At 43.1% G+C, this 22,140-nt stretch overlaps 1 protein-coding gene across 3 annotated transcripts in view; it reads right to left on the bottom strand.

Moving 5' to 3' along the window:
- Positions 1-11,409: 11,409 nt before the first annotated feature.
- The window catches only part of HP1BP3 (heterochromatin protein 1 binding protein 3), a 34,846-nt gene continuing 24,115 nt past the window's right edge, over positions 11,410-22,140 (bottom strand). For all 3 annotated transcript variants that reach the window (XM_024749755.1, XM_024749754.1, XM_024749756.1), the window contains 5 exons: positions 21,707-21,797; positions 16,847-17,006; positions 15,095-15,206; positions 13,668-13,781; positions 11,410-13,203 (listed from right to left, as the gene is read on the bottom strand). In XM_024749755.1, the coding sequence (XP_024605523.1) occupies positions 12,909-13,203; positions 13,668-13,781; positions 15,095-15,206; positions 16,847-17,006; positions 21,707-21,797 (772 nt within the window). In that variant the 3' untranslated portion in view covers positions 11,410-12,908. The remainder of the gene's footprint in view (positions 13,204-13,667; positions 13,782-15,094; positions 15,207-16,846; positions 17,007-21,706; positions 21,798-22,140) is intronic.

Below are 22,140 nucleotides of genomic sequence, written 5' to 3'. Positions count from 1 at the left end.
TGTCATTTTACATTTAAATACAGCAAGTTAGGTGTGTAACTGGCACAAGAGCTACGTGGCCTCGGTTCCAGGTATGGAGACGGGGCTTCCAGGGAACTCGCCTTTCAACTTCATAATCACCTCCTGGGCTGGGATGCCCGGAACCCGTGGGCGGGGCGGTGGTGGGGAGAGGGTGGGTGCGGGCGGGACAGAGGAGGCAAAGACCCAAAACCAAACGGGGCAAAAGGGAGAGAGCGAAGGAACCCAGGATGAAAAGGCAGCCAGCAGAAGTGGGAACAGAGGAGTGGGGAGAAAGACAGTAGAAAAAGAGACAAAGGAGAGATGGGAGGAGGGCGAGATGGGGAGCACATTTCACATGCTGCCTGCGCTGCTGCTGGCACAGCCCCTCAGATGCTAAGAGTGTTAAGATGGAAAGGAACCACGAGGGCTATGGCACACACACAGGCCAGGACAGCTGTGTCTAAGGCTGTGAACAGCCTCCTCCCTCCAGATCCAGAGCCGCAGCTTCCTTGGGGACACCCCAGGGTGCAGGCTGTGGGGTGCGGGTGGGGAGACCACTGGCCCTCTTATAGGTCCCCCCTTACCCCCCATCACCTGATCCTTCCCCCACCCCAGAAAACTGGAAGTTTCTTCCCCCCAAGCCTGAGAGGTGCAGTGCATTTCAGCTCCAGGCCTCAAGTTGGGGGCTGCCCAGGGGACCAGGGAGGGTGCAGGCTCACCCTAACCCTGGAAACAGACCCGCTTTCCTGTTCCAGGCACAGACACCCACTTATCCCTTTGGATCAGACCTGTTTTTCTGAGGTTTTGCACAGGAGCCTGGCTCTGGGCCAGAACCTTCCTACGCGGACACATTTGAAATGAGACTGGGGCCCTTCTCTTGCTCCTCTGAGGTTTTCCAGGTGGCCCTGCTTAGAGACAGGGAACTGGATGAGTTGACTACCTCGAGGGTCACGGACAGAGGCCCTCTGCTGCACTGCACTGTAGCTGAATGGTTGTCATAAGGAGGGCCCACCTTCCAGCATCGTGGGAGACCACTCAGCCTGCAGACTCTGTGCTTAGTACATGGTGGCTCAGGAGGTGAAGTCACTTGCCCAAGGTCACACAGCATTCGGGGGAGCTCGGAAGCAAGCCTGGGTCTCTGGGGCTCTTTCCCAAGGCCATGGCAGCGCCCTCCTCCAAGTGAGCAGGGTGTCCACCTTTGGAGTTTGGTGCGTCCCAGCCTATCCAGGGGCAGGTGAGGCAAGGAAGCAGCGGCAGTGGCCCGGAACACCTCCGGTGCTGGGGGTGGATCTGATCAGCAAAACAGCTGCTTTCTCTCTCCGACTGCCTCCTGGGCCATTCCAGTCACCTGCCTCACCTCCACTGGCTTTGGCTCAGCAGCACAGAAGAGCCCCCTGCCCCCAGTACAACCCCTGGTGCCACCCCTACCTGCCTGGACCACAGGATGGGACAGATTGAACCATGCAGCCTAGGGTCAGGATCGTGGACTGTGGGGTCCCACGAGGTTGGCTGATGTAATCAACAAGTCACAACCTCTCAGACTCCGTTTCCTCAACCATAAAGTGGGGTAGTAATAGCAGCTGCCTCCTGGAGTTGTTCATCTATCTGTTCCTGCTGAGAATATTTCCAAGCGCTATGTGCCAGGTGAACAAAACAAAGTCCCAGCCCTCACGGAGCACCCAAGCTGGGTTGGGAGGACGGTACTAGAAATCAACATTTCAGGAGGGGCTTCCCTGGTGGCACAGTGGTTAAGAATCCGCCTGCCAATGCAGGGGACACGGGTTCGAGCACTGGTCCGGGAAGATTTCACATGCCACAGAGCAACAGCCAGTGCATCACAGCTACTGAGCCTGCGCTCTAGAGCCCGCGAGCCACAACTACTGGGCCCAAGTGCCACAACTACTGAAGCCCGCGCGCCTAGAGCCCGTGCTCCACAAGAGAAGTCACCGCAATGAGAAGTCTGCGCACCGCAAGGAAGAGTATTCCCTGCTCACCGCAACGAGAGAAGAAAGCCCGCGCACAGAAACAAAGACCTGACGCAGCCAAAAAAATAAATAAATAAAATAAAATTTAAAAAGCCCAAACATTTCAGGGGGCTTAAGTTACTTGGAGGAAAATACAGCAGGGTGAAGAAGATACGAGATGTGTGTGCGTGTGGGGTGGGTAAGGCGGTGCTATCAGTACAGGGCGGTCTCTCCGTACAGACGACATTAAGCGGAAAGTGCTGTTTTCAGGATTAAGTGGGGCCAAACCACATACGGGTTAATCGCCCAGGCGATACGGAGCGCTCCACATTGTGGGTATTTATTCCTGGGGAGCGCTGCCAGGGCTTTCAGCTGACAGTCCCCGGCCGGCCCGGGACGGAGAAAGTCCTCGGACCGACGGAGGGGCGAGCGAGGCAGGACGCTGGCGGAGGGGCGGTGGAAGTGATGGATGGGGATGGGGATGGTGGAGGTGATGGATGATGACGGTGATGGGGAAGGGACAGAGGTGCTTTCCCCCCTCCCCGCGCGCCCCCCACGTGGCCGCGGGAACCAGCGCCCAGGTCACCTCGGCCCTCGCCCACCCAATCGGCGCCCGCGGGGCGGCTCCGCTCGGCCGCGCCGTCCAATCAGCGGCCGCGGGGGGCCCTGGCACCGCCCCCGCCGTCTCGCACCCGGGCGCTCCGCCTTAAAGGGAGGGAGGGGCAGCTCCCTCCCGCCGAGGGCGTCTTTTCCCGGGTGAGGTGCCTGAGTGCCTCGGGCCTAGCCGAAGGTTCCCTCCTGCCGGAGAGTTTTTCCCCTCCCGCCCCCTAGCTAGCTCCTCTTCGTCCTGTCGGCGGCGGCTGCGGCAGCTACTCCTCCGACAAGCTTCCCTGACAACCAGTGACTCCTCCACCTCCTGAAGAGCCCTCGCCACTCCTGCCCGTCATCCTACTCCTCTTACTAGAGTGCGAGCAGCCTCGGCCCTTGAAGGGCCTCCATCCCCAGTGCGCAGGACAGCCTGGCCCGCAGGAGGCCTTCAGGGATCGTCTTGATGAGTGAATGAATGCGCGCAGGGCCCGGCCTCTGGGGAACTCGGCCAGTCTCTCCCTTCCTTCCTTCAGCCCCAGAGGGGTGGGGATGTGGCGCATCCCTTTCCTCGCCCTCTTCCCGCCGGCCGTTCTGGGCCTTTCTTGTAAGAGAGTTAACTGAGCCTGCCCAGCCCGCTCGAGAAATCTCCGCACAAACGGTATCACTTATCACTGCATGGGGCCGTGACCATGTCCTTCGGGTTACACGGAAATCCACTGAGATGGGGGAAAACTGGTGAGCAAATCCAGCCCAGGGTGTCAGCCACAGCTTGGAGATGGAGAGCGCTTTTGCTCCCAAAGGGCCCAGAACCTTGTAGGTGCACCCCCACAGGTGGGCACCCTGACAGAGGTAGGCGGGCACAGCAGAGGTCTGAGGGCCTCAGGGGAGTTGGGAAGGAGGCACGTGTGAGCCATGCTGGCCTGCGGGGCATCGCTTTGTCTCCCCAGAGCACCTGGATGCCCTTCCAAGAGGCCGCAGTGAGGTGTAATGCCTCGAGGCTTGGTCCCAAATCTGGGCACTTCCTCTGACTAGGTGTGGGACGTTGGGCAAGCACCTTAATCCTCCAGCGCCTCATCTGGAAGCGTTACTAACACCTGAATCATAGGGACGTGAGGGTTCCCACGAGTTAGTGTGGGCAAAGTGCTTGGCACAGTGCCTGACCCACGGTAAGTGAAGTGCTCAGTGGATATTCGCTACTGTTAGACTTTGCTGTTTTTCTTGAGTTTCTTTTATGCATTATTGAATGGCAAGTGTTTGTTGAGTTCGCACGCCAGGTGCTCTGGAAAACCCTTCACCGAGGCCACGGGACAACCCTGAGTCCACTGATGAGAAGGATCGATTGATTTACAACTTGGTCCTGCTTTCCGAAAATCCCAATTTATGAAACTCAGGGTACACAAAGGATGAAGGGTTAATTCTTACTAGCTTTCCTAAAAAGCATGTAAATTTTAAATACAGGACTTGCCAATTACTAGACCACAGTCCCCATTTTGAGACTCTTTGGAGAAAACAACACAAGCCACAACAGAATTAACTACTGGCTCTAATGAGTTCCTGAAGCACACGATTCATCCTGATGCCTATAATTTTAAAAATAGCAACAGGAATTTGTTTCAGGTCAAAATGAAAAAGGACCAAGGAATTAAATTCAGATGGTGAAACCATTAAAACCAGAGGGAGAATTTTGCCTTCTAAATCTTTCTCAGGAGAAAGGGACAGAGGGTGAAGATCTGAGTGGCAGGCACTGTTCTAGATCCCCCGGTTACAGAAATTTACAACAGAACACCACAAAAACCAGACCTGGGAAGATACATGTGTGGAAAATGTACGTGACATTGACTCCTGACTTTGTGACCACCAAGGATCCTCTTCTTATTGGTCTTCACCAATACACTCACTCAGGAATATGTTTCAAAACCAAATGGATTTATACATTTGAAGTTCATTTCTTCATTTTTATTTGTGTACCAGAGTAATGTAACCACCTGTCTGAGCTCAGGTTACCAAACTCAGTGGACCTAATTCCACCAAAAGCACAGAAACCCTGAGCTTCTACCATGCATGTAGCCTTAGTAAATGTACAACAGATGTACAAGCTCAGAGGTTTGCACCAAGGGAAACAAACTTCAGTGGGAGTCAGCCATCTCCTGGGTGAGCCAAGCTAGTTCGGCTCAGGGCTGCAGCAAGAAACGGCCACCACCGTATCATTATCTGCCCCCACATATCTCATCCTCCATTCCTGACAGCTCTTGGGAGCCATCAGGTATAGAACCTCAACCACTGGATTAATGACTCACTTTTGCTGGAAGACCAGAGAAATCATCTCTATTAAGCAGGGGAAGGAATGACAAGGCAAGCTACGGTGGTACAGTCGTGATCCCTGAACAAGTGAGGGCGCATGGCCCTGTCATGGCATTTCCTGATGAGTCAGTGACAGTGACTAAACCATACATGTGTGATCTTGCTATCACAATCTTCCCTTTTCACTAGAAACCCCAGAATCTGGTACTGGACTTGCCAGCTGATGAATGTTGAGTGGGAAGTAACATCACATCCTTTCCAAGCCCGTCTCCAACAAGAGGACTGAAACTGGAGCCAAGATGGTGAGCTTGGAACAGGCCTCAGCACAGCATCCCATACGCATCTGGCTTTTACAGCACACGTTTCCATGTTTCCTCAGCAATACCTTCCCATGTTGGTAGCTACTTTCAACCTTGAGCACCATGGTTTCCTTCCCTCGGGTGTGTCCTAATGGCCATCCCTGCAACTTACCCCCCTCCCCCCAACGTCTTGCACACCCCCTCAAGTAAGTGACCTAGAACAGAATTTTTTTTTTTTTAATTCTAAGATATGTTATGGGCTGAATTGTGTCCTTTCTCCCCAAATTAATATGTTGGAGTCCTAACACCTAGTACCTCAGAGCATGACTGTATTTAGAGATAGGGTCTGTAAAGAGGTAATTACATTAAAATGAGGTTATTAGGGTGGGCACTGATCCTATATGACTGGTATGCTTATAAGAAGAGGAAATTTGGACACAGACACACAGAAGGAAGATAAGGTTCCTGCAGGGAGAAGACAGCCAACCACAAGCCAAGGAGAGAGGCCGGGAGCAGATCCTTCCCTCCGCCCTCGGAAGGCGCTAACCCTACTGACACCTTTATCTTGGACTTCTAGACTCCAGAACTGAGAAAATAAATGGCTGTTATTCAAGCGCCCTGGTCTGTGGTATTTTGTTATGGGCCAAGGAGACAAATACAGTGATTAAAATAAGATTCCTTTTCATTCATTCACAAAGCAGACCAGACCACAACATTCTACAGCCAGATCCTCTTTCCGGTGTTTTCCAGGTGGCAGAAAGTGTGGAGGTTACAGGATCAGAGAAGTGTTACCTAATCTAGTTCGACTCTCTCTCGTTTCCAGTTGAGAACCAGAAGGTTCTGTGGCTTGCCTGAAGTTTCAGTCTTAGTTCCAAAGGGGCACAGAATGCAGGCACCTCCACCCACCCTCTCAGTCACGGTTAGGGCAGTGCTTTTGGAGAAGAGGGACCGGGCACTCCCTGGGGTCACCTGTAGAGCCTCAGTGCCACCGCTGCTTTATTTCTAGGAAATCTCGTTTTATCTTAGTGACTATTGTGGACTTTGTACTTCCTTCTACTTCTTTTGATTAAAGCACTGCCCCCAATACTCTGGAATAAAATGAATGCCCCAGAAATAGGTATTTAATCTTGTTGCTACCTGTACCCCATTTGAGAAGCAGGGGAACAAGGAATAGTTCCTAGTACTTTTCCAACTGAAAAGTACAGGTTTAAAGAGGACCCCTCCCCAGAAACACTCGTTAGAGGCTTTGTTGTCAGACAGGAGTCTAGGGGTGCATTTCAGAAAGTGAAGAAAGGCAGGTAATATCAAATACTATCCAAAATAACATCTATGTTGAAAACATAAGCTGGTAATAATATTTAATGGAGATTTTAAAAAGATTGCACATCGAGTAGCTGCAGTTTCTCTGGAGCCCCGCTCTTCATCCACAGCCAGCTAAGGCCCCACGTTTGGCCCAGGTGGCAGCCGATGGCTACCAAGGCCTCTGGTAACCCCAGCCCAGAAGGAACTCACTTTTCTCGTCCACCTGGCTGCTCTTCTCTCCTGCTCCCTGGCATCTGTAACCCAAAACTGTTTTTTTCTTGCTCATCTTTTTTTATTTTTTTATTTTTGGCGGTACGTGGGCCTCTCACTGCTGCGGCCTCTCCCGTTGCAGAACATAGGCTCCGGACGCGCAGGCTCAGCGGCCATGGCTCACGGGCCCAGCCGCTCCGCGGCGTGTGGGATCCTCCCGGACCGGGGCACGAACCCGTGTCCCCTGCATCGGCAGGCGGACTCTCAACCACTGCGCCACCAGGGAAGCCCTAACAGAATTTTTTTCTTCCAGTTAGCAGATTTTTAAACCACTAGGAGCTTACTTGTTAAAAGATGAGCAGGGGTCTTCCCTGGTGGCGCAGTGGTTGAGAGTCCGCCTGCCGATGCAGGGGACACGGGTTCGTGCCCCGGTCCGGGAGGATCCCACACGCCGCGGAGCGGCTGGGCCCGTGAGCCATGGCCGCTGAGCCTGCACGTCCGGAGCCTGTGCTCTGCAACGGACAACCCAAGAACTGTGGATTTGAACCCCTTTATTTTACAGATGAGGAAATCAAGGCTCAGGGAGATTGTCTTAGCCAAGGTCACATAGCTGGTAAGTGATACAGGCCCCAAAGACCACTGTGCAAGATCACAGCTAAAGATGTTATTAGTATGCTGGGCTGAGTCATATACTCTAACCAGAAGTCAATCCCAATTTGGAATTAGTGAAAATGTCTTATTCTACATACCAGCGAATTTAAGTTACAATGTAAGGATTTAGGTTTGACATGAGAAGAATTTCATCAGAGTAAAAGTTCTTAAACAGTAAAATGGATGAGCAAGGATGTTGTGCAACTCTGGGTTTTAGCAAAAAGAATTATCTGTTGGAATTGGGCAAACAAAGCAGACAGAGATGGTAGGAGAGACCGGATGACTAAGGTTTCTTTCAGGATCAAGGGCAAGGATTTCTATTATTCCAGTTCATGATTACTAAGCCAGTATTATATACAAAAAATTCAGTTGTCAGACAATCCCCGTTCTGGAATTTCTCTTGGCAGGCCTCATGGAATGCAAGTTTACAGTCTATATAGGGTAAGGGCGCTGCTCAGTTAGCAACATAAAAGTTCTGATAGAAGCTGTGACCCCTGGAGGGAAAGTGCTCACATCTGTCAGCATCCTGTGAACTCAAAGAATTTGCCTGGAATAAGTAAATTGTGAGGAAACCAGAAAGTGTCCCATGGCTAGGATTTGAGAGTGATCAAGTGCCTGCATAGTGTCCTAAAAGAAAAACAAACAAAAGACTACCTCAGGGCAGCCTAGCTAACATTTTCCAGTAATCCAAGATCTAATTTTAATAGTTCTTACCAAACTTCTTAAGACAAAAGTCACACTGACTCCTAATTAGCAAATTTAATAATTTAATCTCATTTCCAAATCCTCTGCACTCTTAAATCCTTTCTTTTCCATGAATAGAACATAGAGTCATTGTGCTGTAAGATAAAGGGAGAATTCAGAAGCCTGAAAAATTGTCAAGGGGAGACAATGGAGCAGAGCAGCTAGAGATGGCTCTGCATTCAGAGTGCCTGGGTTTAATTCTGTCTTTGCCACTTACTGTGTCCTGAGGCAAGTTTCTCAGCCTCACTCTGTGCCTGAGTTTTCCCCTCTGTAAAATGGGAATAATAAACAATGACCATTTCATAGGGTTGCTAGGGTTAAACAAGGCTAATGTATGTACAGAGCCTGTCACATAGAAAAAATTCATTTAGTGTTAGCTATTATTGTCACTATTATTATTTAAGTAATAAGTCAAACTAATAACTACGCTTTGTCAAACATATTCAAGGCCCCCTAGAGAAAGAACTCTTCTCTAATAAACAAAGATTTAACAGCAAATGGTGTAAATTCTACATTTACATACAATATCAAGAGTTGCAATTTGTGTGTGTGGGGTGGGGGTGGGGCTGAGCTGCGGGCATGTGGGATCTTAGTTCCCAGACCAGGGATCGAACCTGCACCCTTGTAGTGGAAGCGCGGAGTCTTAACGACTGGACCACCATGGAAGTCCCACGAGTTGCAATTTTTGAGGAAAACAGCTTGGGAACATACCTTTAGAAACCTCCTTTGACATACCTGTTGCTGACAAAACAAATTAGAAGCAGTTAAAACTAAGCTAATGAATTTAAAGGTAGAAAATTACTCCAACAGAAAAAAAGAAGCCTTCAAAGTTAAGAATCTTGTGGAAATTATAGAAAGAATACAGTAATAAAGATGGTAGAGGGTCTTACCTAGTGGCGCAGTGGTTGAGAATCTGCCTGCCAATGCAGGGGACACGGGTTCGAGCCCTGGTCTGGGAAGATCCCACATGCCGCGGAGCAACTAGCCCCGTGAGCCACAATTACTGAGCCTGCGCATCTGGAGCCTGTGCTCCACAACAAGAGAGGCCGCGATAGTGAGAGGCCCGCGCACCGTGATGAGGAGTGGCCTCCGCTTGCCGCAACTAGAGAAAGCCCTCGCACAGAAACAAAGACCCAACACAGCCATAAGTAAATAAAAATAAAAAAAAAGATGGTAGAGATTAGTTTCTTAAAAAAGGAAAACTCAGCACAGCTGAGGGATGCCGTTTAGCATCTCCTGGCTTCCAAGCACGTGTTCATCAAGGAGTTTCTAAGCCAAGAGCTTCAACAGTTCTAGCTCTTCAGCTTCAGCTCTGCAGAACTGAGTGACCATCTGTTTTACCACAAAAATGCAAAGCAACTCTACACGCTGGAAAGTAATGTCAGTCAGAACCTCTGACTGGGGGAAACAGTTTAATAATGGTCTTTATCCAATTAAGAATAGACTTTCTCTTCATGGATAAGATTAGAACTTTTGCTTAACCCAAAGAACTGTGATTTATCAGGTTCCAAAGATGAGAAACTTCAACTATAATCCTAAATTTTTGGATTAAGGTTTTAGTTGGCTAAGTACAGCAGTTCACGTGTTAAGGCTGGCTTAACCTCCTTCTCCTGACAGGTCAGGATGGCAAGGGAATCTCGGCCCGAGCAAGAATAACTTCTTAGGTTCTTTAAAGTAGGTATAAGGGGACTTCCCTGGTGGCACAGTGGTTAAGAATCTGCCTGCCAATGCAGGGGACAAGGGTTCGATCCCTGGTCCGGGAAGATCCCACATGCCGCGGAGCAACTAAGCCTGTACACCACAACTACTGAGCCTGCGCTCTAGAGCCCGCGAGCCACAACTACTGAGCCCACATGCCACAACTACTGAAGCCCGTGCGCCTAGAGCCCATGCTCCGCAACGAGAAGCCACTGCAATGAGAAGCCCGCACAACACAATGAAGAGTAGCCCCTGCTCACAACTAGAGAAAGCCCGTGCACAGCAACGAAGACGCAAAGCAGCGAAAAATAAATAAATTTTTTAAAAAAATTAAAAAATAAAGTAGGTGTAAGGATAGGTTAGCAAGCCTATCCTGGGGCTGACAAAATTTTATAAAAGAGCAACAATGGAAAAAACATCAAAGGTATTAGTATATTACCTAGCTCTTGTTTCCAAGTAATTTTCCTGTTAGTTATAGACAATAGACATGACTGGACCAGGTCTCCTTTAGTTAAATCTGCGTGGATGGTTAGGATAGATTTCGGTGTTGAATGCTTTTGTCACATTACTAAGGAATGGACTCCACCCTTCCTGCAATGGTATATCTCTTCGTTCTCATTTGAGCTTTAAGAAGCCAACAATCTCTCTCCCAGCACTTTGTGAGATTCATTTATCAAAGGCAGTTTGTAGGTGGTTTAAGGACATATGAAACACTGTAGCTGAGCTCACTAAAAGCCACTAACAGAGTACTGAAGCCACTGATCCACACGAATAATTGCTGAGTTATCTTTTGCGTTTGCTGTTTTCCTTTCTGTAACAAGGAAGTAAAAATTGTGTTCTGCTCCTTGAGAATGGCTGGAAGGGAAATAACCAACATCTTTTTGTCTCAATGTCAGGAAGGTGCATGTCTTTGACAAGCTGGGGATTTTCCCTGGAAGAGTGCAATGGCCCTCTTGTCTTTTCCCATGCTGAAAGCAAGGACAGTTTTGTCCTTACCTGAATTCTGTGAATTTAACAGTGTCAGGGTAGGAAGGGACCTTAAATGATCTAAGTGTCTCACTCTATGGTGGAGTACCTGATATACAACATAGCCACCAGGTGACTGTTCAGGCCTTCTTTTTAAAATAAAACAATATCATAAAACACAGAAACCAACCCAAAATCCTGCCACTTTTGATTCCAGAAGAGTATTCTTAGCACAGGTTCCTAACAACTGTGCTCTTAAGAATTATTACCTGCTAAACAGCATAACAGAGAATTAGAATTACTTTCAGAATTAGGTCTCTAGGGTTTATCAATTCTTTTGCAGTGCTGTATTTTTCTAGTCCAAGGACATGTGTAGACATTAATCATGAAAAACTGGAATTTATGATCTTGAAGACAAGGACCTTAATAAAATACAAAATGATTTTTAAAAATCTCTTATGCATTAAATAATCAGGTTCAACGTAGTTAGAAACATTTACCATCCATATAAAAATTCAAAAAGCAAATAAACTGGAGCTTGTATTTAAACAGAAAATGGATGGTGGCTAATGCAAGGAGTGGAGTGGAAAAGACTCAAAGTAAGTGTAACACTTATGGCTACTTCAGAGGATAAGGAAAGGCTACTTCCAGGATACTGGAAACTTTTAAATATAAGCTACAGTTCAGCAGCTTTTAAAATTTCATGTTTATTCATATTTTTCAAAATATATGTACATAAAAAAAGGAAGATTTACAACAGGAAAGATTGCCTTACATGCAACACAAATTCCAATAAACTCATGATGGGATCACACATTGATTATGGATCTAATTCAAGCCAATCTTCTCAAGTCCAATTCCCAGCCACACTTCAGGCTGCAGATGGGATCCCAGGAGACAATGCAAATGGAATGAATTAAACAAACATCTTTCGCCTCTGGCAGCACTCAAGGGGCCAGAAGATGTACACCAAAAAGTTTAAGACAATTAAAATGTCAAGTGCCACAGGGAAGATAAATGATAACCAGAAATCAGTATTTCTCAGAAAGCTAGTGCTATTTAACACAACTTCACAATACTAAAACAAATACAAATAAGAAAGGGTTAGGTAGTCGGGCTTCATTTGTTTTTTCTTTTCTCTTTTTAAGTAACTCAAAAAGGAAGCCACTTGCTTGTTATCAAAAGTGCTATGGAAAGAAAGGGGGGGAAAAACCCACAGTTTATTTTAGCAAATTGTATGTTTTTCCACTTAATAATTCTACATTAGTAATGGTATAACTCTCCAATATTTCCTTATAAAAAAGGCAAAGAGGAAGTGACAACTTATGCTCCAAATATTAAAAAATATATTTAAACATTTGATCAAGAAGATTTTATATGTTTTGATTTTTGGTAACACAGGTGACGCCAGAAATCACAAATTCAGTATGTTCCTATATTTCCCCTTCCGTCAAAAAACAAGTGGTGGAGAGATCTTGTGCTTGCTTTTGAGGGAATGCAATGCCCAGGGGTCAATGAAAAATACCTAGAAATTGATCAATGTGAAAAGGGGCCCAAAGGAGTCGTGTATCTTCAGAATTGAATGAGATCATAATGTTTTTGGCCTATTTCCAAAGCTAAGACATCTCTGTGTTTATAGTTGGAGAGAAGGGGCTAGTGGAGTGGTTTTATAAATAAGATTAGTTATTATAGCTATAACTGAAGTCTCCAGGCAGGAGGCGTTATGATTCAGTCAGTGCTATACTGCCTCCTTTTTACTTCCAGCACCTGACTAGCATCCCATTCTTGATGCTTTCTAACAAATATAAAAATCTTCGCAACTGTTTAGATAAAACTGGAAGAAAAAAAAAAAAAAAAAAAAGCCAAAGCTGACCATAAAAAAAGAAAGAGGCTTGGGGTGGGGGGAGAAAAAAGGACAAGTATAGATTATACAGTTCAGGGAAGTCCAGAATTATCGCAGAAATTAAAATGACTGGGAGGGAGGGTGCGGGGGGAGGGGCAGGCACCAAGAAGAGCACCTAAAGCTAACAAATGGCTAAACTGGTTTATTTATATTCCCTCCCCATAATGCTCATAGGGGAGGAAAAAAATGTAATTTTAAAAGCATCGAACTAAAACAAATGCACACTGACCTTAGAAAATAAGATTTTGAATTTCACCATGATACCCTTTCTTCCTATAAAATTTACTTTTTTGCTTTGAAAGATTTCTTCATGGTGGATTTGCCCTTGCCAGGCAATTTCACTTCCTTTCTCACACTGGCTGCAGGCTTCTTTGAAGAGCTACCACTAGGTTTTTTGATGACTGGGGGTGAGGGTCTGGCTTTCTTGGCAGGAGTTTTGGCCTTAGGAGGGGCTTTCTTGGGCAGGGGCCTAGCTTTCCCTCGCTGGGCAGCTGGGACTTTAGGTGCAGGCTTGGACCCTCTCTGCTTCATGGATGCAGCCTTCCCTGGCGACTTGGCTGGGGTTTTCTTCTGCAACCTGTGAGAACCAAAGAGCAAAGGCAATTACTTAGTACTTGAGAGATTCACTTCACCAGGATGACCAGATACTTTGCCAAAAAAGAAATAGCAAAGGTAGAAGTCACCTAGGTTAAGAAGAGGAATGTGGGTTATTACTTTTTACCTAAAGGCTTTACTAAAATTGTATAAAAACTCAACCAATTCCTGAAGTCTACACATAATTCCATGTTTTTCCTAGAAAAATATGGAATTCTTTTTCTTCAAATAAACAAACTATGGACACACACACACAGGTTTGACCAAAGAGTTATTACATATTCACAGTGTTTCACAAGTTTAGAGCCTCTAAATGCTCAAGAACAAGACAAATTCAAATGTTACACAAAGAATCTGAGAAGGATCCTGAACTGTTAACACACTTTTCACAGCCTCTCCTAGTGCTATCATTTTCAGCTCTAAGAAGGGTTTTCCACACGTCCCCACCTTCTCTTAGGTGGTGGCTCTTCATCCTCAGAGTCCTCCTCTGATGACTCATCTTCATGTTCATCCTCATCTTTAGAATCATCTGGCTCTTTCTTTGGAAACAGAACTCCTGGGCTAGTAAGAAAAAAAAAGGTAAAGAGAAGTCCCATCAGGACAAGGAAAAGAATGTGAACCTAGATATGCTCTTCCCTGGACATAACCCACTTCCTCCCACCCTCCCCAATTATGTCAAGTTCGGTTACAAATATCAGGTACAATTTAACCTATTTTGAACAAACATATGAAGTTATGACAAATCTATAAAAGTCCCAGACCATACCCCATTCCCTTCCTCCCTCCATTTAATAAAACTGATACTTCCATCATTTATTTAGTAAACAATTATTTAAGCTCCTGACATGTGTTTGGCACTGTTATCAGCCACTGAATATATAGCAGTGAATGGTCTATACAGCGGTGAACAGCCTACACAGCAGTATATATTTTCTGCCTTTACGATACTGGCAAAAGACCTCAAAAGTGTCATAAAGCCTGAATCTCTTCAAAGTTTTTGAGAAACTCAGCAAGGATATTCTAAATTTTCTTTGTCCTTAATGGTAGAAAACTTGATCCCACTGATTAATAAGTCCTTAAATTATAACACTGTATATGCATGATTTTAAGAATATTTAAACATTTGGGAAACTCAAATAATATACATTAACACTGTATATGCATGATTTTAAGAATATTTAAACATTTGGGAAACTCACTCAAATAATATACATTCAGTCAAGTAACACTTACGTTAATGCACAAAAAACAATGTAAGAAAGCTACACTATACTGCTGAAATAGGTTTTAGTGGTACATGTCATGGCACTTTATCAGAAACGAAAGTGTAAGAAGGTGAAAGCATGGGTACACAGAAAAATGCTTGGTCCATAGGAGGTGCTCAATACATTTTTTTTGGTTAAATGAATAAATATGTATAAGAGACAAGTTTTCAAATAAATAGCCTTGTCTCTATAGTATGAAGAGGCAGATTAGGAATCTTAGAAGTAGCCAGTGCTCTCCCTACTTGGTGCTGGACCATTAAAACATATATAATCCTCTAATAATCTTCCTGTCATTACCACGTACTTTATTCTTTATTAGAAGGAATGAACATCTAAATGACTGGCCAAGAATCTCAAAGAAAATTCAACGCTTGATTTCAGGAATACGCGCCTAACAGTAAGTTCCAGCAGGACAGCCCCAATCCCCCTGTTCTTATATGAAAACCTTCAGCTCTAAAACAATACTGCCTTAAGTAGTCTTTATTTTCAAGTATATTCAGTTCAGTATAACAATAATAAGGGCAAAATAAGTTAAGCCAAACCTGTAATCTGGAGTCAGATTTTAAATTTGCAATGACCAATACTTCACATTATGGGCTAGGTGCTTACCTGGGGTAATAGGGAAAACAGAGCTGGAAGGTGCCACTGAATCCTTTACCAGAGATCTGTTCCATCCACCCATTCTTTTCGCATCTCTGTAGGGTTTTCTTCAGCAAATGCACTGAACAATAAATTCAGAAATGAAGAAAGTACTTATTTATTCAGATTTGATAATTCCCTCAACCACAATCAGTTATACATCAATTTATTGTCCTGACATGTGCTAAGTGAATCCCTTGTGGTCACAGGGATTTTTAACTAATTCACTAAATTATTATTAAGTGTCCATAAATTTGTAAAGAGTTAAATTATAATGGGAAGAGACTTTACAGACCATTGTGTCAAATTCCTCATTGCACAGAAAGTGGAATAGTAGCCAAGGGTGGCTAATGACTTGCCCTACAGTCGTACATAAATGGTTAATAGCCAACTTAAAACTCAATCTCTCATTTCTATTCATTCGAACATCTACTGAGTGCCTGTAAGTACTGATAAGCATTTAGAAGGATATCTATAAAGAGAAAACCAATTTCTCAAGAATCAGCAAACAGTAACAAAACACTATCATGGCTCCCAAAGGCCTCACCAGTTCTCATCTTTCATATAAAAACACATGAAAATATTTTATAGTGATTCAGTGTCCAAATAAATAGCTGCCACAATTATTAGTGACACTGGAAAGGTTAATAACCAAATTCATCTTCTCTTACAACACTTGGTCAAAAGAGAAAACCACAGAATAATCTACAGGGTCAATATGCACGATTAAACACAGTATATACCTTAAGTAAAGAAAGAGAAAAAACAGCCATACAAGGGCTTCCCTGGTGCCGCAGTGGTTAAGAATCCACCTGCCAATGCAGGGGACACAGGTTTGAGTCCTGGTCCAGGAAGATCCCACATGCCGTGGAGCAACTAAGCCCGTGCGCCACACCACCACAACTACTGAGCCTGTGCTCTAGAGCCCGCGAGCCACAGCTACTGAAGCCCGCACGCTTAGAGCCCGTGCCCCGCAACGAGAAGCCCACGCACCGCAACCAAGAGCAGCCCCTGCTCGCTGCAACTAGAGAAAGCCTGCGTGCAGCAACAAAGACCCAATGCAGCCAAAAATAAATAAATTTATTTTAAAAAAAAGACTTCAAAATTAGCTTTTCATCTAAAACAGTATATTCTAGTTTGTATCTTCTGTTACTTAATTTTCATATTCCTCACCCTACATCATTGTGCCTACTCTCATAGTTCACCGAGAAAATATACACTCTCACTAATCTGTATGTGATAATGCTGCTAAGGCAAGGTTTCTAATCTCAAACCACCACCTGACAGGGTAAATATACTTTACTGAAAAAAAGTATTTTCTGTTTAGGGCTTAAGTCAATAAGAAATAACCTAAGTGGTAAGTATTTTAAAACAATGGCTTGGTTTCAGGGTGATATTAGATGTTCTGGTAAACATTCAGAAGTAGGTGAAAAGATACTATACTTGAGAGGTGTTTCGAACCTAGAAATCTGTCTCTATTATAATAAAAATAAATATCAGAAAAATATAGCAAAGTAAAATCAAATTCTGATCCTCAGCAGACACTGTACATCAAGGATAAGTCTTGATTCTTTTTTTGTAAATAATAAAGTTTGTAAAGTTGTTCCCTCTTGGTTTTCAGTCAGTAGTTAGTGCTTTTTCATTAACAGCATGATCTCTAGGGATCCTTTCACAAGACAATCCCCTGGATCCCCGTTAAATGTGCTCAAGCCTGAGTCTTACTTTGATAGTTGGAATTGGTCCCTGGGTGGTTCTCCAGGACATACTTCTTCAGAGCAGTGGTGGAGCAGGTCTTCGGCTCATTCATGGCAGCAATTGCAGACAAGATGGCATATTCCATCAGGCTTCCACCAAGCAGGGGTTTCTCCCCTGATTTCTTCAGCTGTTTTCCAAGGAGGAAGAGAAAAGCATCAAGACAACACTCTCCCAAAGCAGGTCAAGACAAGACTCCTCTGCACCAGGTGGGTCGGAGTTCCTGCATCAGCACAGATATGTTTTACAATAAATTGTCAGGTTAGGGACTTTCTCTTCCCACTCTTCAGGTATTCAACCTAACTGAGGAGTCCCAACCCTCCTAGGGATACTGTCTCCTTCTATCCACCCCTCCATCCAACTGAAAATAGCAAAAGCCAACCTAACCCAAAGAGAGTGACAGCTCTACTCCAATAAGGAGGTTAACTTGTTATGACCCCAATAAATTAACACTTTTGAGAATACTTCCTTTTTTCTGAATCTGAAAAATGGAGTATTTATAAAAATAATAAATAGCCTTTTTAACCCTGTTAAGGAAAATGGCAACGGAAAAGTTTGATAAATATTTAGGGTATCATACAAAAGAAAATTCTATAACATACTTCAAGGACAAAAGGCTGGGGAACAAAGGTTAGCACCAATAAGCAAAAAGGTTAAAGGACAAACTGAGGTATGGTCTACAATAGTGAGTCTCAAAAGAAAGGTCCACAAGCCCCCTGGGGTTCCTGAGATCCCTTCAGAGGATCTGCAAGGTTAAAACTATTTTCATAATAATACTAAGATATGATTTGCCTTTTTCACTGTGATGACATTTGCACTAATGGTGGAAAAACAATGATGGGTAAAACCGCTGCTACCTGTGGAGGCACAAAAATGTACCAGTAGTTACTGCATTCTTTACTGCTATACGCTTATGGTTAAAAGAAAAAAAAAAAAACAAAACCCAGTTTCACTTAGGAATGTCCTTGATATAAAAATGATTTTATTAAATCTCAACTCCAATGCATGTCTTTTTGATACTTTGATGGGGCAAAGTGAGAAGAATTTATAAAGCATGTCAGTTGCATCTGGAGGGATGGTGGTAGTCTCAAGGAAAAGCACCTAGTGATTGAGCTGTGAGCTGAATTAGCTGCATTTTTCATGGAATATCCTTTTTATTTGAAGGAACAATTAACAGATAAACTATGGTTAATCAGACTTGGGTATCTGGTAGTCATTTTCTTGAAAATGAATTAAGTGAGCCCGTCATATCAAGGAAAACAACTAAGAGTATTTGTTGCCAACGATAAGTTCAACTTTTCAAGAGAAAATTTAAATTGTGGAAAACTTGTATCTACCATCATGAGCACAATAATTTCCCAATACTTAAACGTTGTTCTGATGAGATCAGTGGGCGATATTAACGAATATGATTTTTGTTACTGTTGGATGAAATGTGCCAATATTTTAAAAACTGCATAATTCAATGAACTACTTACTATTCTTCAAATGACCAAGTGATAAAATTATGGTTAAAAGATACACTCAAAGTTCAAGACAGACCAAAGGATTTTAAGGTAACAGAGTACAACAAGTTCACTGATAAGGTTTCAGGTTCCACATGGCACCTTTAACATACTTTAATACCACAAAATCAATGAATGTAATATCGTATTAACAGAATAAAGGACAAAAGCCATATGATCATCTCAAGAGTTTTAGAAAAGGCATTTGACAAATCCAACAGCCATTCATAATAAACTTCCAACAAACCAGTAACGGAAGAGAACTTTCTCAATCTGATAATAGGCATCTATGAAAAACCCACAGTTTTAACGGTGAAAGAATGAATGTTTTCCCTTTAAGATGGGTAAAAAGACGAAGACATCTACTCTCATCACTGCACTGGAGGTTCTATCCAGTGCAATCAGGCATGGAGGAAAAAAAAAAAAAAAAAGACATCCAGATTGGAAAGGAAGAAGTAAAATGGTCTATTTGCAGATGACATTATCCTGTATGTAGAAAATCCTAGGGAATCCACCCCAAAATCCCAAGGAACCCACAAAAAAACTCTAGAACTGGGCTTCCCTGGTGGCACAGTGGTTAAGAATCTGCCTGCTAATGCAGGGGACACGGGTTCGAGCCCTGGTCCAGGAGAATCCCACATGCCGCGGAGCAACTAAGCCCGTGCACCACAACTACTGAAGCCCGTGCCGCCTAGAGCCCGTGCTCCACAACAAGAGAAGCCACCCCAATGAGAAGCCTGTGCACCACAAAGAGGAGTAGCCCCCGCTCACCATAACTAGAGAAAGTCCACATGCAGCAATGAAGCCGCAAAGCAGTCAAAAATAAAATAAAAGTTAAAAAAAAAATTATAGAAAAAAACACTCTAGAACTAGTAAATGAGTTCAGCAAGTCACAGGATACAAGATCAAAAGACAAACCAACTGTATTTCTATAGGCTAGCAATGAGCAATCTGAAAATGAAAATAAGAAAATTCCATTCACAATAGCATGGAAAAAGAGTAAAATATTTAGGAATAAATTTAACAAAAGAAATATAAGAACTGTACACTGAAAACTAAAAAACACTGCTGAGAGAAGTTAAAGATCTAAATAAATGAAGAGACAGTGAATGTCCATGGATAGGAAAACTCAACATTGTAAAGACAGTGATTCTTCCCAAATTGATCTATAGGCTCAATGCAATCTCTACCAAAATCCTAGCTGGATTTTTTGTGAAAATTGGTAAGTGAACCCTAAAATTCACACGGAAATGCACAAGATCCAGAATAGTCAAAATACTTTTGAAAAAGAAAAAGTAGAGGACTTATATTTCCCAACTTCAAAACTTACTACAAAGCTACAGTCATCAAGACAGTGTGATCGTGGCATGAGGATTCACATACAGATCAATGGAACAGAACTGAATCCAGAAATAAACCCTTACACTCATGGTCAATTAAGTTTTGATAAAGGTACGAAGGCAATTCAGTGAGAAAGGGACAGTCTTTTCAATAAATGGTTTTGGGACAATTGGATGTCCACATGCAAAAACATGAATTTATAACTCCTACCTCACACCATAAACAAAACAACTCAAAACGGATCACAGACCTAAATGTAAGAGCTAAAGCCATAAAACTCTTAAAAGAAATATAGGAGTAAATCTTCCTGATCTTAAGCTAGGCAATAATTTATTAGATATGTCACCAATAATACAAGCAATTAAAAAAAATGATAAACTGGACTTCATCCAAATTAAACACTTGTGCTTCAAAAGGCACCATTAAGAAAGTGAAAGCATGGGTTCAGGAGAAAATATTTGCAAATCGTATATCTGATAAGGAACTTGTATCTAGTTATATAACTCATAACTCAATAATAAAACAAATAGCTCAATTTTAAAAACAGACCAAGGATCTAAATAGACATTTACCGAAGAAGATAAATAAATGTCCATTAAGCACATGAAAAAATGGTCAACATCAGTAGTCTTAGGGGAATGCCAAACAAAACCATGAGACACCACTTTGTATTCACTAGTGTGGCTATAATTTAAAAAAGACAATAAACGTGTTGGCAAAGATAAGGAGAAACTGGAACCCTTATACATACATTGTTGGTGGGAATGCAAAATGATGCAGCCACTTGGGCAGTTTCTTAAAACAAATTTACCATATAGTCCAGGCAGTCCACACGCCTACTTATATACCCGAGGGAAATAAAAATGTATATCCACACAAAGATTTGGACATAAATGTTCACAGGCAACATTAACCATAATAGCTAAAAAGTGGAAATAACCCAACTTGTGAATGGATAAACAAAGCGTGGCAGATCCATACAGTGGAATACTATTTGGCAATAAAAGGAATGAAGTACTGATTCATGCTGCAACATGGATAAACCTAAAAAAACATTATGCTAAGTGAAAGACGTCAGACACAAAAGACCACATAATGTATGATTTTACCTACATGAAATATGTAAAAAGGCAAATCTATACAGAGAAAAAATAGATCAACAGGTTGGATGGGGATGGGAACAGGGAGTGATGCAAACGGGCCCAAGAGATCTTTTTTGGGTGATGGAAATGCTCTAAAATTGGACGGTGGTGATGGTTATACAACACTGTAAATTGACTAAGAATCACTGAATTATACATTGTAACAAAATGGTTCTATCTTATGGTGTATAAATCATACTTCAATAAAGCTATTACAAAATACTATCATTTGTTGAGTTTTGGTTTACTATCAAAGAATAGTATCAACCTCTACCTGAAAATTATCTTAAAATACTCCACATTTATCTAACTGTACTCCTGTGTGAGCTGGATTTTCTTCATAGATGTAACCCAAAATATATTAAAACAGATACCAGCTGTCTTCTATTAAGCTAGACAGTGAAGACTTTTGTAAAAACGTAATAGATAGTAACCCTCTTCTCATTAAAATTTTTTTTATTTTGGGAAATACAGGGGTTTTTTTTGGTCGTGCCACGTGGCATATGCAGAATCTTAGTTCCCTGACCAGGGATCAAACCCGTATCCCCTGCATTGGGAGCACAGAGGCTTAACCACTGGACCTCCAGGGAAGTCCCATGGGAAATACAGTTTTCATAAAAAGTGTTATTTATGTTACATGCAATGGGTTTATTATTTTTTAAATGAATTAGTATTTAAAATTTTCCTCAGTTGTGATTTCTAATATGGTAAGTATTGATATGCATAACCCACATAAACAAAACCTCTTGGGGCCCTCAATATATTTTTGGAGTATAAGGAGGTCCTGAAACCACAACTTTTGAGAACTACTTCTCTACAACCAAGCCTTTTTAGCCTCTAACCTGGAATGTCCCAGAAGCACCTTTGCCAGTTATTTGTTCTAACTGGCCTCTCTCTACTGCTCTCTGCAGAGCATTCTTCAACAGCTGAGGCCTGCAGAGAAAACATAAAATAACAATAAATATATTAATGAAGGTAAGATTTGAAGAAAACAGAACCAGGGTTATTCTAAAGAACTAAAGTTCTGATTCCTATTATATGTGTAGTACTTTGTTAAAACAGTAAAGTAATAAATTGTTGGCACCCTTATTAAGTGGTATTTCTTTTTTCTTCAAGCAAAGAAGCTAAGTCATTACCTGTACCTACAGAACCATGAACCATACAGAACCAATTTCCAACTTGCCAGGGCACTCCAAAAGCCTCTTTTTTACCATCAGACTACAATAGCAACCAAACTTTGTACTCAAGCAAAGAATGGATATCTTTAAAGTCCCGT

This window comes from Neophocaena asiaeorientalis, unplaced genomic scaffold, assembly GCF_003031525.2.
Source record: "Neophocaena asiaeorientalis asiaeorientalis breed wild unplaced genomic scaffold, Neophocaena_asiaeorientalis_V1.1 scaffold275, whole genome shotgun sequence".
Classification (NCBI taxonomy): Eukaryota; Metazoa; Chordata; class Mammalia; order Artiodactyla; family Phocoenidae; genus Neophocaena; species Neophocaena asiaeorientalis.
This window is presented reverse-complemented; position numbering and strand designations above follow the sequence as displayed.